Source organism: Lynx canadensis, chromosome D4, assembly GCF_007474595.2.
Source record: "Lynx canadensis isolate LIC74 chromosome D4, mLynCan4.pri.v2, whole genome shotgun sequence".
NCBI lineage: Eukaryota > Metazoa > Chordata > Mammalia > Carnivora > Felidae > Lynx > Lynx canadensis.
Window position 1 is genome coordinate 5,059,310 of NC_044315.2, and position 14,068 is coordinate 5,073,377.

Here is a 14,068-nt window from a genome sequence, read left to right on the forward strand (position 1 = left end):
CGGGTCGCCGGGAAAGGGGACGCCCCGCAGGTGAAGGCGCTGGGACTCGCGGACGCGCGGCGCCCCCCTCCCGCCCCCCCTTCCCGCTCCCCGCTCCTCCTCCTCTCCCTCCTCCCTCCCTCCTCCCTCCTCCCCCCTCCCCCCTCCCCGCGCAGGTGGCGGGCCGGCCGCGCCGCGAGCGCACTTCCGCCCGCCGCCGCCAGGGGCGCCCGGGGCCGCGCGAGCCCGCAGCGCGGGCGCGGGGAGGGCGGGGGTGGGTGTGGCCGCAGGTGGGGCGCCCGCCCGGCGGCCGCGCGGGTGCGCAGAGCGCGGAAGCGGCGGCGGCGGCGGCGGCGCGACCCCGGCCGGGAGCGAGCGGGCAGAGGCCCGCGCGGAGCGGCTGCCGGACGCCTCGGGTGCCGGGGCGGGCGGACCATGGACCGTGCGGCGGGCGCCGTCCTCGGGATGCTCTTTCTTTTGTCTGCTCGGCCGTGGAGCACGGCGGTGGCAGGGAGCCCTTGTGAGTACGGCACATCTTTTCCAACTTGCGTTGACAACTTAGGATTTGTGTTTTTATTAGTAACGAGTGTTTGCAGATGGCAGCGCTGGCGTGTTTGGGAAAAGGAGGCATTCCAAAAAAAAAAAAAAAAAAAAAAAAATCTCTCCCAAGTACCAGCGCCAAGATAGGAAGGTTTCTCTTGCTTTTTCCCTCCAGCCAAGTCTGAGATCCAGCAAAAGCCTGTGTTTGACTTTTTTTTTTTTTCTTTTTTTTTTTTTGCCGGCGAGCTGAATCTTCCCTGAGAAAGCTCAAGTTTTTAGTAAAACCTGCAGCGGGCATGAGAATACTGAGGCGCGGAGAGTCCGGCGGGAGAATAGCTTCAGAGGAGGGGAGGCCAGCAGGCCGGCGTGGTCATTTATCTCCTTGCGGTGTACACGCGTTGGGGAGGAAGCGTGTCAGCGCGAAGCGGCGGGTCCTGCATTAGCGCACACGTTTGCAGCGGGCGCTCTGCGGAATTCGGGGCGCCGCGGCGCCGCCCACCCTGCCTTGGAGGGTCCCCGGGATTCCGGGAAGCCGGACCCCTCACGAGGTAAAGGGAGGGACAGCCTGCCTTCCAGGCTCCTGTAGTCCGTGCACCTGCTTGTGTGTGGCGACGTGCGTGTTTCTGCTTCTGTAGGTTCCCTGAGGCTACGGTAGCCTCTGGGTCCCGGGCTAGCTGACGCCGAGTCCCATCTAAAGATGCTTGCTAGCCCGCCTCGAGGTATCTGACTCTGGAAATCAGGAGAAGTTTGAGGAGTGTTGTTCAGATTGACATCTCCATCCAGGGCTTTTCTTGCCTTGATGGATTTTAAGAAACTCCCCGTCCTCCCCCACCCCCCCTTCCCTTCCTGTCCCATCCGCCTAAAGAAAATTAAAAAAAAAAAAAACAAACCCAAATCAGGTGTAGGGCTTCGGACAAGCTAGTAATACATTTCAAGAAAGGGCTAGCAGGCGTGCTCAGAAACCGACTTTGCTGCTGGGTATCCGGATTTAGCTCTTGGGGCCCCACCTCTGTCCTCTCTGGGAAGCCGGCTCAAGTGGGAAGCCTTGCACCTAAAGTTACCTTCGCGCCCATTCATGCAGGGATGCCGCGGGGCTGTGAAGGTTTTGCGGTGTCATGGTCTAGTATCAGCTTATTTAATGCCATGTCGTGTGTGAGTCACTCCTCAAAATGAGCCTTAATCTCCTTGAAGCAGCTACTGCCCCGCGTTTCAGACACAATTTTAATTTAGCTTGGTGGGACAACTGCTCTGAATTAATTAAAACGGGGGCGGTTACATACAATCGAATCCTTAAATCCTTCGGCAGAGCACTTGTTATCGTGCTAAGAAATTCAAAATGACTAGTACTAAGTGATTTGCTGATATTGGTACTTTGGAGAATAACTCAACGTCCTTACTCGGAGGTGCCATTAAAAAGTCACCGGAGGTCACTCCTACTTCAAGGAAACGTGGCTTCGAAAATCCTTCCCAGGAGAGAAAGCAGAGGGCCGGCTTCTTAGTGGTGATTGCAACATATGGGCAAGATCAGTGGTATTTATTTTCACTTAGTATTTTACTCCCTGAAATCCACGTAGGTATCGTGTTCTTTCACACAGAGCATCCTTCTTACAAGGCACCTGCTCTGGGGTGCTCTGTGTCTGATTATCCATGCAGGTTCCCTTGTCTGAATTGGATGTGTCCCGAGCTCAGTCCCCCTGGGACTGAGTCTCTGGGTGACTCTTCAGATGTTGATGCTGGCTTTTCGCCTCTCAGCCTCGTGTACTTAGGTGTATTTGGGACTCTTATCAAAAGTTCCATAAATTAAAGAACCTATGTAAATTTGCATTGCTAAGGACATTTTATTTTTTTATTTTTTTATTTTTTTATTTTTATTTTTATTTTTATTTTTTCAGTATATGAAATTTATTGTCACATTGATTTCCATACAACACCCAGTGCTCATCCCAAAAGGTGCCCTCCTCAATACCCATCACCCACCCTCCCCTCCCTCCCACCCCCCATCAACCCTCAGTTTGTTCTCAGTTTTTAAGAGTCTCTTATGCTTTGGCTCTCTCCCACTCTAACCTCTTTTTTTTTCTTTTTTTTTCCTTCCCCTCCTCCATGGGTTTCTGTTAAGTTTCTCAGGATCCACATAAGAGTGAAAACATATGGTATCTGTCTTTCTCTGTGCTAAGGACATTTTAGATAACTAAGGTTCAAGTCCTTGATGGGATCACCACAAAGATGACCCTCTTCAAGGGTCAAGTATACATTTCAATGACTTTGTAGATTCACAGGGGCCACCCAGATGGCGTTTGATAATTTCCCAGTAATCCCCTTTGGCATCATGTGTAGCAGTAGACGTAAATGGTGAATGAATCTCATGCCTGAATTAGCTAATTTGCCGGATTCAGTTTTTCTTTAACTCCAGCATATTTGGGAAGTGTGTGTTCGATGTGTGTGCAAGCAAGGTACATCAGACACGGATTTGTAATCTCTTATCACTAAGTCAAGGCAGAGGGGTCTTTTTGTTGTTGTTGTTGTTCTGTCCCATCATTTGAGAAATTCTAGAGAGGAGTTTGCCAGCAGTGTGGGATTTAAGCTACGAACAAGAAATGGCGAACATCAACATTGCTCAAGAAATTTTAAATCAGGAAGTGACACACTGGAGGGAAAATGCTTCTAAATGGCCATGACCATGGGCTTGTTTTGTTGTTCTGTATTCTCCGTCTTTTTGAAGATAAAACAAGTGGGCTGAACTGCCTCCTCCAAAATATGGCCACGGACTTGAGATTTAGAAAAAACATGTGAACATCTATCTAGTCTGCCTTTTAGAACCCTCCGTCCCAAGTCAAGACGAGAGTGTTCTAATATGATCTGTCCTCTGAAGTAACTCAAGAGGGAGGTTATAATATATAGGTTTCCAAGTCAGAGCCCTGCTTTCTAGAAGTTCTTATGTAGGCTGTTGCCTCCTTTAATTCTTACCAAGCGCCACAAATGGAAGAAGGCAATAGCTCTCTGTTTTAGAATTATTCTTGTAGGGGCGCCTGGGTGGCGCAGTCGGTTAAGCATCCGACTTCAGCCGGGTCACGATCTCGCGGTCCGGGAGTTCGAGCCCCGCGTCAGGCTCTGGGCTGATGGCTCAGAGCCTGGAGCCTGTTTCCGATTCTGTGTCTCCCTCTCTCTCTGCCCCTCCCCCATTCATGCTCTGTCTCTCTCTGTCCCAAAAATAAATACACGTTGAAAAAAAAAATTTAGAATTATTCTTGTAAATCCACGACTCCTTTATGAATTTCAAGACCTTTCTGGAGGCAGAAGAGATATGATCTGAATATGAAAATGTCAACATTTCGATTGTGTATTTAGTGTTGTAAGCCTGTTTCCTGGATCGCATCTCAGTCTGAGGGGTAACGTTCACCCCCTCCCCACTTAGGAACAACACAAGTGAAAGTTAATGTACAGCTGAATTATTTTCCCCGTGTAAGTAAGGTACAAGCTGTGGCTGATAGCTGATCCCCGCCCCCCCCCCCCCCCCCCCCCGCCATCTCCACTGAATAAGGACAGACGCATATGTTAGAAACTTCAGTCGTTGATGGTGATTCTTTGTGATATAAATGATGACATTTTTACAGATCGCGGGATTCAGTTTAGTGAGTATGACTGACTTGTTCTTCCTTCGTTGAATCTCAGTACTTGTAATTTTCTCTAGAAGCTTCCTTGTGATTCCTTCCCCTGTCAAAAGCACCCTTCTCGTTTCAAGGAAAAAAAAAAGATCTATTTCTGGCCCACTGCAGGTGGGGTATACACTTTGAATTGCCCTTGTAGGGGTGATCATGTACATTTGTTTTTCTATATTGACACCTGTCCTCTTCCCCATTAAATCCTAGACCAGAGAGGCCTCTGACCATGAAAGGGGGTGTGGATCGAGCCCATTTTGTTTGCCAGCGTGGGAAACAAACCCATGACCTTCACAACTACCTAGTGTTTGATCTAAGCAATAAACATGTTAACACCTCAATTTGAAGATTTGTACCAGAGTTGAACCCTTTCTTCATTCGAGCCTAAGCTGCTTTATGTGCAGAAGCATTACTCTATCTTCTTTGATGAAAGTGCATTCATATAATCCCGTGGTAGAAATTATCGTCCAATAGTATCCTTTTGTAATATGAATAACATACATAGCTTGATGTAATAGTGAGACAGCTGAAGTATATGAATTATCCTAACTTGGTGACATGATTAACCTTAATAATTTGGTATAAAAATATATGCATGCAGACTGGGTGACTGGACATAATGCTACAGTTGCTAAGAAGTATGAAATCACGAGCACTTATTTAAGCAAAGTATTTGTCATATATCTCTTCTCGAGGGTTTTGTTTTTCAGAAATAGTGGACGCAGATTCTTTGTAATTATTTGCTAAGTGTCATCAACATTCTTTATTGCTACCTGAGCCTACTCAATCTTCCAGTAATGTCATGAGTGCTAAGAGGCTCAACGTAGTCGACAAAGAAATTTCGCCTTGGCTATTACGGACTAAAATCCTTCCAGTATTTTAATAGGCTCAGGCTTTTCTTTGCCTTAATAGCATGCTTAGTGCTTGTCTAGAGTGAGCCCAGTCTTCCAAGTTAATCAGCCTAAGGTGTCAGAGGGTGTGTCCGTGGAGCAGGTGAATGGGGAACCCATTCTCGATGCAATGAAACGTGTTGGGGAAAATGAGCCCAGAATATGGGGATGTGTGTTTTAGCAGGAACTGGAGCTGAGAGTTTTTTGGAAAGAGCCTTCCACAAACTAGTAAATAGATCCTTAGTTATAGTATTTGAATACACTTCCCAGAAATACTGAAGGTGAAGGTGCTTTTCAGAAGCAGAGAGAAAACAAAAACCTCTTCTCTCCAGGAAACTTGCAAAGTCCGTGGTGACTGTCAGCACAAAGTGACAGGCAAGAACAGAGCTGGGTGTTTTGGGGGTTGACACTTACACGATTTTGGAAGATTCTCTAAGCAAAAATAAACGAAATAACCCTGAGGACATATCATCGGTGACCCTCCCAAGCCTGGAAGGGTGTTTTGGGGAGGGGACTGGAGGTCATGAGAATCCACTTTTTTGAGTTGATTTCGGAAAAAACCCAGCTCATTCAAAACTACTTCGTAAGGGACATATTCACTAACAGAAACGTCTCAGCTGAACAGATTTCAAGTTGAAATTTTCTCCTTAAGTCAAAATTAGACTTTGAATATAAAAGTATAGAATAGCTCCAACAATTTGGAAGTAATAGACCCAAGGTTCTTCCCCCCACTTACTTTTAGAGCCTTCAAAAGGCTTGGCTTCCACATGCAGAATTCTTCAGAGTAACTTCTGCAGGGTCCCCTTTGCACCCGCCTGTCACCCGTGACCTGCTGTGCTGCTGATTGCTTTGGGCGTCACTTGCTTTGTGTTGAGTAACTTTTAAAAACTAAATTATTAATGTCGGCCTTTTTCTGAAAGGCATTAGACTAAATGTAACACGTTCTTTCAACGTTTATTTATTTTTGGGACAGAGAGAGACAGAGCATGAACGGGGGAGGAGCAGAGAGAGAGGGAGACACAGCATCGGAAACAGGCTCCAGGCTCTGAGCCATCAGCCCAGAGCCCGACGCGGGGCTCGAACTCACGGACCGCGAGATCGTGACCTGGCTGAAGTCGGACGCTCAACCGACTGCGCCACCCAGGCGCCCCAACACGTTCTTTCAAAGTAGACATCCTTGTGATTCCTAGTTTGAATTTTATGGCATAGGATTACACGCTTTAAAAATGTCTTGGGGCGCCTGGGTGGCTCCATGGGTTAAGTGTCCGACTTCGGCTCAGGTCATGATCTCCCGGTTTGTGGGTTCGAGCCCCGCATCGGGCTCTGTGCTGACAGCTCGGAGCCTGGAGCCTGCTTCAGATTGTGTCTCCCTCTCTGTCTGCCCCTCCCTCCCCCTCTCTAAAATAAATAAGCATTAAAAAATTTAAAAAATGAAAACAAGTCTTTTATCATGCGTTAAGAAAAATTATACACAGCCTGTAAATTCTGCGAAAAGAGTATGACACCATGACCTTTTTACTGTTACGCAGAGCATTGTTTAATGCCCACATGATCGTTTAATTATTCAGAAGAACGCACCCATGCCTGACTTGGTCATTTACTATTTGACCAGAGCTTGGACACTAAGATGTTACAAGTTAAATTGATTTTTTTTTTTTTTTTTTAGGTTCGAAGGGTAACTACAAAGGTTTTATTGCACGCTAGCGCAGTCGTAGGACAAAAAAATGGTGTAATGTATCTTCTGTGGGTTGTGGCTTTTATCACTCGGTGGCACTCTGATAAGATGCTCGTGGAGGGTGTGTTACCTGTAACTCAGAGAGAGAAACACGAGAAGAGTTTGCTTTTTTTAACCGGCAAATATAATATTTTTGAACGCATCCTTTCACGGGATATGGTCAATAGTGCGCCACATACGCAAATTCGTGTCTTCCTGAGTTTTATTGAGATGTGGCTTTCCGATACGCCCCCACTGGGGGTCCCATCCACGAATCCGCATGGTGGTTGTCCACGGAGGAGGGATTCCTATGCCCAGTGTTCGCGGGGCCACCCCTGGGGGCTGGGGGGGGGTGGGATGTGGCCGGACAACCTTGCTGGAATCTGTAGTGGTCCTGTAACCTCGGGCGCTGTGGCTGCGATCTAATGTCCCACATGCCCCTGTCATTCCCATCCATTGCTCGGGGTGTTCAGGACCCAGCCGAAGATTTCTCTGGAGCTTGCGAGCAAGCAGGGAAATTACAAGCTTGCATGACAGCAGGAGTGACCGGTTGCCTTGCGACATTAACTGAGGCGCTGTCTTCAGGACTCATGGTTCTAATTAGTGTGTGTGGTTTTTTAAAAAAATTTTAACATCTAGAAATCCCCAGGCAACCAGAGAGCTTGATAAAGTTAAGCTAAGCACACTGTTTCTGGGGGTGGGGAACCGACGGCAGGGGTGGTGGAGTGACCGCTCTGTGTGTGTGTGTGTGTGTATGTGTGTCCCGAGGATGTGGACGGGCAGAGAGCTGCTGGAGGGATTAGGAACCCCTGTCAGTCGTTGTAAGCGAGGCACGTGGTGGATTAGTTGGCAATCCAGGTATGCAGGATGGAGTCATTTCTTACCAGCTGTTGTGTAAAATGGATATTCTCCAGTTTGGATTTCTGAGCGTGTGAGCAATTAAGAAATACGACATCCGCCCTGTCCCCGTTGATCTCACGGGTGCTGGGTCCCCTGGAGCTGGTACGCAGCCGTCCCCATCCCACAGCCCCTACCCCGTCCTGGTCCCTGGGAAGAGCTTACCAAGGAAGCGCTGGTAGGGTTTGGATTTAAAGGCCAGTAGATACACGAATTTCTAGCATTTTAGCATTAGAAAATAATGCAATAATTTGATTCAGATCAAAGAAAGTCATTTTAATCAAAATCACTATTATGGAAGAAAATATATATATTTTCTAAATGTTTATTTATTTTTGAGAGAGAGAGACAGAGCACAAGTGGGGGAGGGGTAGAGAGAGAGGGAGACACAGACTGAAACAGGCTCCAGGCTCTGAGCTGTCAGCACAGAGCCCGACGTGGGGCTCGAACCCATGAACTGTGAGATCATGACCTGAGCTGGAGTCGGACGCTCAACTGACTGCACCACCCAGGTGCCCCTGGAAGAAAATATTTAAAGAACTGTGATCGATTTTAATGTCTCAGATTGGGCAGATTTAAGAAAAATAATACATGTCTGTAGACATCTGTTCAAATGTTTCGAGATTATCAAGATTAGGGATTTATTGTGTAGCTTTACATTTGCCATGTTTTTGATGTCTAAACCTTGAGAATGATGGAGGCGCCTGGGTGGCTCAGTCGCTTAAGCCTCTGACTTCGGCTTAAGTCGTGATCTCACGGTTTGTGAGTTCGAGCCCCACGTGGGACTCTGCTGATGGCTCAGAGCCTGGAGCCTGCTTTGGATTCTGTATCTCCCTCTCTCTCTGCCCCTCCCCTGCTCATGCTCTTCCTGTCTCTCTCTCTCAAAAATAAATAAACATTAAAAAGATAAAAAAAATAAAACTTGAGAATAAGAGCATTGCGACATTAATGGTATTACAACATGAAGAGAAAAAATAAATAGCTGTGTACTGTCATCAGGCAAGCTAGCCAGTCTGTGATGTGATTCTTAGACTTCTTGTTGAGTTGATTCCCCGTGAGCCTTGACATTCTCAAGCACATCCTTTTCTATGATGTGGAATGTGTAGGCAGTGCTAAGAGTTAAAAAAAAAAATTGGAGGGCTCAAGGAGGGTAGGTTGATAGAGTTTAAGGTGTATTTCAGGGAGTTTAGGGGAGCAAACACCAAAATTAGGCTTTCTTAAAGAATCACGAACATTTCTGAAAATAAATTTTGCAGACATAGAACCCAGGAGAGTCGACAGATACCAAAGTCTGTTCCCTGTTAGGGAAAGGCAGATGATCCCTTCTGAATTACAGTGCAAGGCTAAGAAAGCACGATGTTGGTTTTCTGGATCATAAGAATAAAATTTTGATCGTAAGAGTTTATTATTCTTTGTCATGATGAGCTACTGATCTGCTTTAGTAAACCCGAAAACCTGGTCTTTGACAAATTTACATCACTTCTGATGATCGATTTTACTCGTTCTCCTTGTAAGCGATGAGACTCATTTGTTGGAGGACAGGTTGCACGTTTGCCTGAAAAAAAGATCCTTTCCCTCGTGAATATTGTTGCAAAGTGAGGCAGGAGGGAGTGGAGGGCTAGTGTTTGCTTTAACATGAAAAAGACACCGATGTCATTAATCGTGGCCCTGTTCTCCAGGATGAGGCTGGGCAGCCACCCCGGGTCCCCCACACCCCCACTCCGGGAGCCTCCGGGAGCACCTTCCTCCTCCATTGTCTTGGACAGAGGAAGACTGGGCTGTGAGGCCAAATGTCTCCCTGGGTTGACTTGGGTGCACTGGGCTGTCCCAAGAGGTGTCCCTCTGCCTTCGCTGCTGCCCATGGGATCAGCACTGAGTGGGAGGGTGGCAGTGAGGAGGAGAAGGTTGCGTGTGCCCAAGAACACTTTTTAGGACTCAGTGGTTGTTGGATTTGGTACGTCGACTAGTAAGAAACGGGGCGGGGGGTGTCAGGATTAGGTATGGGCAAGCATCTTTCAGTTACAAGTGAGCAGAAGACCCAATCCAATGGACTTAAACCAGAACGGGAATCGTCGGTGCACATCATTTCATTCCAGGCAAGTTGGAGACACTTGGTGACACTGTGCCACGAGGGCTGGCCTCTCTTCCTCTTTCGGCTCCGGCTTCCCACGTTGGCCGGAGGCTCAGGCAGCATTCTGTTTGGCAGCTCCATGGCCAAGGTCGAGCTGTCTGGGCAGCGCTGTTAGAGGGAATGCCTTCCCCTATTTGGACTGTGGCCCTTATCGCTCTGAAGCAGTGAGCACTTATTTATTTGTTCGTTCCCTTGTTCCAAACTCCAAGGAAGCAGGGACTGCTTGAGGGAACGGGGGTAGTTCGGAGACAGGGGGCTGCAGGGTAGGTAAAAAGGTGAATGATTCTCTTTCCCAAAATGCCAGCAAAATCCCCAGACCTGACTTGCGTTGTCTCTTCTGGGTTGGGTAACCGTTCTTCCCCGGGGACTGTGACAGGAGGGCGTGGCCTTCTGACTGACCAGGGGTGGGGCCAAGAAGTGACCGGGACTTGGTCCTTGACCGGGTGCTCTGCCTGCATCTCTTGATGAGAAAGTGAAATGCACCATCCATTTAGGTAATTAGTTTAACATCTATTATGAAAGCATTGGCTTTGGGGCTCCTATCTGCTTCATACAACAGATGGCTGGTTACGTGTATGCCTCCTTCATTAGATTTTAAACTTCCTGAGAACAGAATCACATTTCTTTGTCCCTAAAGTTCTGCTGATGGTGCTCTGTAAGTATTTACCAAAAAAAGAGAGAAGAAGTTAATATATTGAAAATACGCTAGTTTGAAAGTATATGGTGAAATCATGGAGAATCCTCCTGTGTATTTTATAATCATTTTGCAGGTAGCCTAATAGAAAATTAATTTTCACGTGAGTATCCCCAAGCTCACCATTTGTCCGTGGAAAGATCCACTGGCTGATTTTGAATGTTTCATTTTCTTTCGGTAGCAAAACGCATGACATAATTTCTGCCCCGAGGCTTTGATGAGAGGCATGGTGCGTGTTATAAAAATCGCCGGGATTGAGGAGGGCACCTGTTGGGATGAGCACTGGGTGTTGTATGGAAACCAATCGGACAATACAGTTCATATTAAAAAAAACCCAAAAAAAACTGCTGGGAGCCCCCGAGGGAGCACTGAACAGGCCAGGTGTCAGGGGCGCTACCCAGGACCGGTGAGCAGGAAAGAGGAGGCCTCTGGGCAGGGGCCGTTAGACAAGATGTCTGTTTCTAGGGAGATCCTAGATCAAGTCTGAGCCGGGCTCCGTAGTCGGGGTCTGAAACAGGTGCCGGGAAGCAGCGTGTACCTGGAGTTCTCCAGAAGCCTGGTTTATCAACTAGATAAGCGAAGCGGCATTTAATCCCGGTGGGAAAGGCTGGTGGTGCATCGGGGCAGACAGATGGCCGTTGCACCTCAGTGTGGGTGTCCGGTTCTCTCCTTGGCAGCCGGGAGGCTGAATTCATTTGAGTCACAGCTGTCTCTGGCGTGGTGGCCGCGGACTCTGTGTCCAGTAACCTGTCGCACCGAGAGGAAGCTCCCGGTGTGCCTTCAGACTTGACAGACCCCTGCCTGGTCTGGGCTGGGGGGATTTCTGAGTCTATTCTTGGATGGTCCTTACTGCCAACAAAACCTGCTATTATCGGCCATTTTTATGACTGGCTAGCTCAAGGGCATGACGACATGTAATTATCATCTCTACTTTCAAACAAACATCGTTTCTAATTTCATCTTCAGAATTACGGAGCGGGGCACCGTGGAGGTGTATAAACGAAGATGATTCCAGCAGGCTTCTTCCAAGTAGCATAAAACGATAAAATTCAACAAATGCTTTAAAGTCATGGGCCACACTTTCAGACAGGTGAGAGGGAGAGGTCATTTGAAGTATAGCTAACACACAGCGTTAACAGTAGTTTCGGGCACACGGCGTGGTCATTGGATAACTCCGTACTTTGCGCTAGACTCACTCGAAGCGGGGCGCCTGTCTGTCACTGTACAACACTGTCACAAGACCACTGACCACCCCCCAGGCTGTACCTTTCAACTCATGACTAATTCATTTCATCCCTGGAAGCCTACACCGTCCACTTCCCTTCATTCATCTTGTCCCCCCCCTCTGGCAACCACCGATTTGTTCTTTGCATTTATGGGTCTCTTTCTACTTTTGTTGTTGTTGTTCTTCTTTTTTTTTTTTTTTATATTCCACATATAAACGAAATCACATGGCATTTGTCTTTTTTTGTGCCTCCTAGGTGCGTCCGTGTTGTCACAAATGGCAAGATCTCATTCTTTTAAAAAATTTTTTTTAATGTGTATTTATTTTTGAGAGAGAGAGAGAGAGGGAGGGCCAGAGAGAGAGGAAGACACAGAATCTGAAGCAGGCTCCAGTCTCTGAGCGGTCAGCACAGAGCCCGACGCGGGGCTCAAACCCACGAACTGCGAGATCGTGACCTGAGCCGAAGTCGGACGGTTGGCTGACTGAGCCACCCAGGCGCCCCAAGATCTCATTCTTTTTTATGGTTGAGTAATATTCCTTTGTATATGTACGTTATGCACACACAAGCATACCACATCTCCTTTATACATTTATTTATCTATTGATGGACGCTAGGGTTGCTTCCATATCTTGGCTATTGTAAATAATGCTGCTATAAACATGGGGGGGTACATATATTGTTTCGAGTTAGTATTTTATTTTTCTTAGAGTAAATACCCAGTGATGGAATTACTGGATCGTATGGTATTTCTGTTTTTAATTTTTCTTTGAGGAACCTCCATACTGCTTCCGCAGTGGATGCACCAATTTACGTTCCCACCGGCAGTGCGTGAGGGTTCCTCCTTCTCCACAGCCTCACCAATGCTTGTTTATTTCTTGTCTTTTTGGGTTTGGCCATTCCGACAGGTGTAAGGTTTTGGTGTGCATTCTTCCAAATATGAGTGATGTTGAGCATCTCATTTCGTGGGTCCGTGGCCATCTGGATGTCTTCTTTGGAGAAATGTCAGTTCAGGTCCTGTGCCCATTTTGCATCAGATTACTTATTTATTTATTTGGTGTTGAGTTGCATAAATTCTTTATGTGTTTTGGATATTGAGCCCTTATCAGATATTTGCAAATATTCTCTTTCATTCAGAATGTTGCCTTTTCATTTTGTTGATGGTTTCCTTTGTTGTGCAAAGGCTTTTTGTTTTAGGGTAACAAATTTTTTGCTTTTTTTCCCCTTGACTCAGAAGACATATCTAGAAAAATGTTTCTGTGGTGCCTGGGTGGCTCAGTCGGTTAAGCATCTGGCTTGTGATTTCAGCTTAGGGCGTGATTTCACAGTTTGTGGGTTCGAGCCCCGCATCAGGCTCCGTGGTGACAGTGTGGAGCCTGCTTGGGATTCTCTCTCTCTCACTCGCTCTCTGCCCCTCCTGTGTGCGCTCTTTCTCTCTCTCTCTCAAAGTAAATAAACATAAAAAATTATAGAAAAACGTTTCTAAGGTTGATGTCCAAGAGATTACTGCTTATGTTTTCTTCTTGGGGTTTTATGGGTTCAGGCCTCACATTTAGGTCTTTGATTCATTTTGAGTTTATTTTTGTATATAGTGTAAGAAAGTGGTCCAGGTTCATTCTTTTGCACGTAGCCGTCCAGTGTTCCTGGCACCATTTGTTGAGGAGACTCTCTTCCCCGCTGTATATTCTTGCCTCCTTTGTGGTAGATTAATTGATCATAATCATGGATTTATTTCTGGCTCTGTAGTGTATTGACCTATGTGTCTGTTTTTGTGCCAGTACCATACTGTTTTGGTTGTTACAGCTTTGTACTATATCTTGAAATGGATTACGATGCTTCTGGCTTTTTCTTCTTTTTCAAGATTTCTTTGGCTATTCAGGGTCTCTTGTGGTTCTGTATAAACTCTAGAATTATTCTAGCTCTGTGAAAAATACTCTCGGCCTTTTGACTGGGATTTCATTGATTTGGTAGATTGTTTTGGATATATGACGTTTTAACAATATTAATTCTTCCCGTCCATGAACATGGGATATCTTTCTATTTTTTGTGTGTGTCATCTTCAGTTTCATTCATCAGTGTTCATAGTTTTCAGAGCACAGGACTTTCACCTCCTTTGTTAAGTTTATTTGTAGGTATTTTATTCCTTTTGGTACACTTGTGAATGGAATCATTTTCTTAATTTTTATATCTGCTACTTTGTTATTTGCGTATAAAAAATGCAACAGATTTTTGTATTTGGATTTTGTATCCTGCAACTTTATTGAATTAATGTATTAGTTCTAATGGGTTTTTTTAATGCAGTCTTTAGGGTTTTCCATCTGTAGTATCATGCCATCTGCAAATA

At 46.4% G+C, this 14,068-nt stretch overlaps 1 protein-coding gene across 1 annotated transcript in view; it reads left to right on the forward strand.

Moving 5' to 3' along the window:
- The first annotated feature begins 413 nt into the window (after window positions 1–413).
- Window positions 414–14,068, forward strand: part of LOC115499820 (contactin-associated protein-like 3) — a 196,462-nt gene continuing 182,807 nt past the window's right edge. Inside the window, exon 1 of the mRNA XM_030294015.1 lies at window positions 414–499. Within this exon, the coding sequence (XP_030149875.1) occupies window positions 415–499 (85 nt within the window). The 5' untranslated portion in view covers window position 414. The remainder of the gene's footprint in view (window positions 500–14,068) is intronic.